Consider the following 2641-nt stretch of genomic DNA (forward strand, 5'->3'; position numbering starts at 1 on the left):
TAAGGCATTTGTACATCCTCATGGAAAAATAATGCAATTTTTATGAAAAAAATATATGATTTATGAAATGGAAATAATCATACAGCTTTTAATGTATTCTATTTATGAATACATCTGAGTAACATCAGGTTTTGTAATCCATCATATAAAAAGATTCAAAATAATACAAGTTAGACAGAGAGCCCCTATATCATATTCCACTTCCTGCATAGAGACTAACTGAAAGATTCTGACCTCCAATAAGAAGTTAAATATAAACAAAGCTATAATGCCTTTACACCTTTAGCCTTGATTTGGTGACTCACTAGAAATCATATGGAGAAATTCCCCCATGTTAGCACTATAGTTGCCTTAGTATTCCTCTTCAGTATTTCCGGTGACTTCATTTATAACCATACAAGTTATCTATTTCATACTCAGTCATATGAAATGGACCATTGGAGGTGATGGTAAATTGCAGGTGTAATTTTTCTTTTCAAACATTAGTAAAGGCAGCAACCATTCTAGTGCAAAATTTGAAGGGTTGCTTTAGTTTTCTTAATATATTAATATATTACATATTTTACAGAATAACACTTTCTTTACCAAGTCCAGCTCAGAGCACCAACATTCACATATAAATATCTCTGTAACACTTTCCAGCTTTTCAGACCCATTTCAAGTTAATTCAGTTGGAGAGGTTCAATTTTGTTTGTGTAAAATGCAATTAACTGGATACATATAATTCTACTTCTAAATTCCACACAAATGCATTTACTGAACTGCAAAGTGCTAGACTAAATGTCACAATTTTTTTTTACTTTAAAATGCAGTGTTCAGAATAAAAATATCAATTACTTTACTTTCTCCGGTCTCTTGCACAACACCATGTATTCTCACTTTACCATGTACACAGTCACTTCTCACATTCTGACTAAAAATATATACTTGAACAGTATTAACAACAATTAGCCATGAACATACATTTTCCTAACAGAAGATGGCCTTCTATATCGTATTAATTCTCAGGTAAAATATCTACTACATACAAAATAGTTGAGAGACACTGATGTCCTACACATCAATGCTACCATGGTAATTCTTCCCTTCAGTTAAAAATAACTTGAGGGGTAAAAGTTTTCTGTGTAATCTGTCTAAAAATGAGGACGAAAACCATCATCCTTTTCATGAGCAAAGCCAGATGCACTGGGTTCTTTAGTATGAATACACGTGTTCTATCCAGGAGAAAAGGGAACAAGACTGCTTAACAATTCATTACTTCAAAGTTTACACTAACTTCTATTTTTATTTCTGTTAATGCATCACTGGGAAATAATTATGACTCCACATTACTTCACAGAATAAACCCTTGATATAAAACCAACCAACACAATCTAACAATTGGAAACACTTGAATCATAATTGATATTTAAAAAACAGTAAACTAAACTTTGGCTGTGACTTTTCTTCACAAACATCATAAAGTTGTAATTATGAATTACTACTGGATGCTTGCTGACAACTCTCTAGCTTTCAGCAATTTTCAACAGTTGATGAATTTTATTCTTTACATCTTGCAGGATTTTGCCTATGCTTCTAACTTGCAGCACAGCATTGCAAGTTAGGGCATTTGGCACCTCAACATTTTTCTAGGAGTTTTGGTCTTCAGTGGAAAAAAGATACAACAGTAACAAATATTAAATAATCTGCATACCTGCAGTTTATTCACTTAAAATTACTTTTCCCAACTTAAAATTCATATATAATCTACAACAAAATTCAAGTTCAAATTCTCTCTCTTCTTTTCTGCTTCAAATTTGGCCATAAAATTAACTTTGGTTTAAACCATCCCAACCATTTTCCCTTCTCTCCAACTTGCAGCCACAGACAGTGGCTCTTTTATGTCTTCTTCTCATTTGTCATCCTTGGTGGGTCTCCTGTCTTCTTTATCCCTATTCTTGTCCTGAGCTTTATCTTGGGTATGCTTCTCTGCGGGTATTTTGAAGCCAAGGGTAAACGGGAGACTGGCAGCTGCTGCCCAGCCCGCTTTTTCACTTCCTTTGGTTTCCGCCATTTTGCTGTGAGTGAAAATTGTGTTTTAACATATTTGCCCTTTCCTTTCCTGTCATTCATCATTTTGAAAAGGAATGCTACTAACTGATTTTACCAATACAGCTGTTTCATGTAAATTTGGAAGTAACTGTTTTTGTATTTATTATTGACACTAAACATACAAGTTGATCGGAAGGCACACTAAGTACAATCTTTTAACATGATATAAAAATAATGATGAACACACTGTAAATCCTGAGGGCCAATATAAAGCTCAAACTTATAATGTTAACAAGTATTACAAGGTCAATAAACATTATGCACTCTACAACAAACCAATAAGACTTATTAACTAAAAAGTATAACATAAGCCAGAGAGTATAAAGCTATCCACCAAATGCAGGCTTATTCTCTCATATGCTGTTTTTTATCACATTAAATTAAACTTATTCACTGCTGGTACCAGGCATGTATAGCAAAAGGCAAATATATTTGCAAGACACAGCAAGCAAATGATAAATAAGAAAAGAATGAGATACTTATTAAGTACTCCAAACAAATTAAGGACATATTCAAAAAGATGTCAAGTAATATCAGACTGAATAACTGG

General features: G+C 33.0%; 1 protein-coding gene across 1 annotated transcript in view; it reads right to left on the reverse strand.

The window, feature by feature from the left end:
- Window positions 1-2641, reverse strand: part of LOC119587945 (E3 ubiquitin-protein ligase TRIM37-like) — a gene marked incomplete in the record, with an annotated part of 49872 nt that overhangs the window by 116 nt on the left and 47115 nt on the right. Inside the window, 1 exon segment of the mRNA XM_037936657.1 lies at window positions 1-2057. Coding sequence (XP_037792585.1) covers window positions 1892-2057 — 166 coding nt within the window.

Source organism: Penaeus monodon, chromosome 23 (assembly GCF_015228065.2).
Source record: "Penaeus monodon isolate SGIC_2016 chromosome 23, NSTDA_Pmon_1, whole genome shotgun sequence".
Classification (NCBI taxonomy): Eukaryota; Metazoa; Arthropoda; class Malacostraca; order Decapoda; family Penaeidae; genus Penaeus; species Penaeus monodon.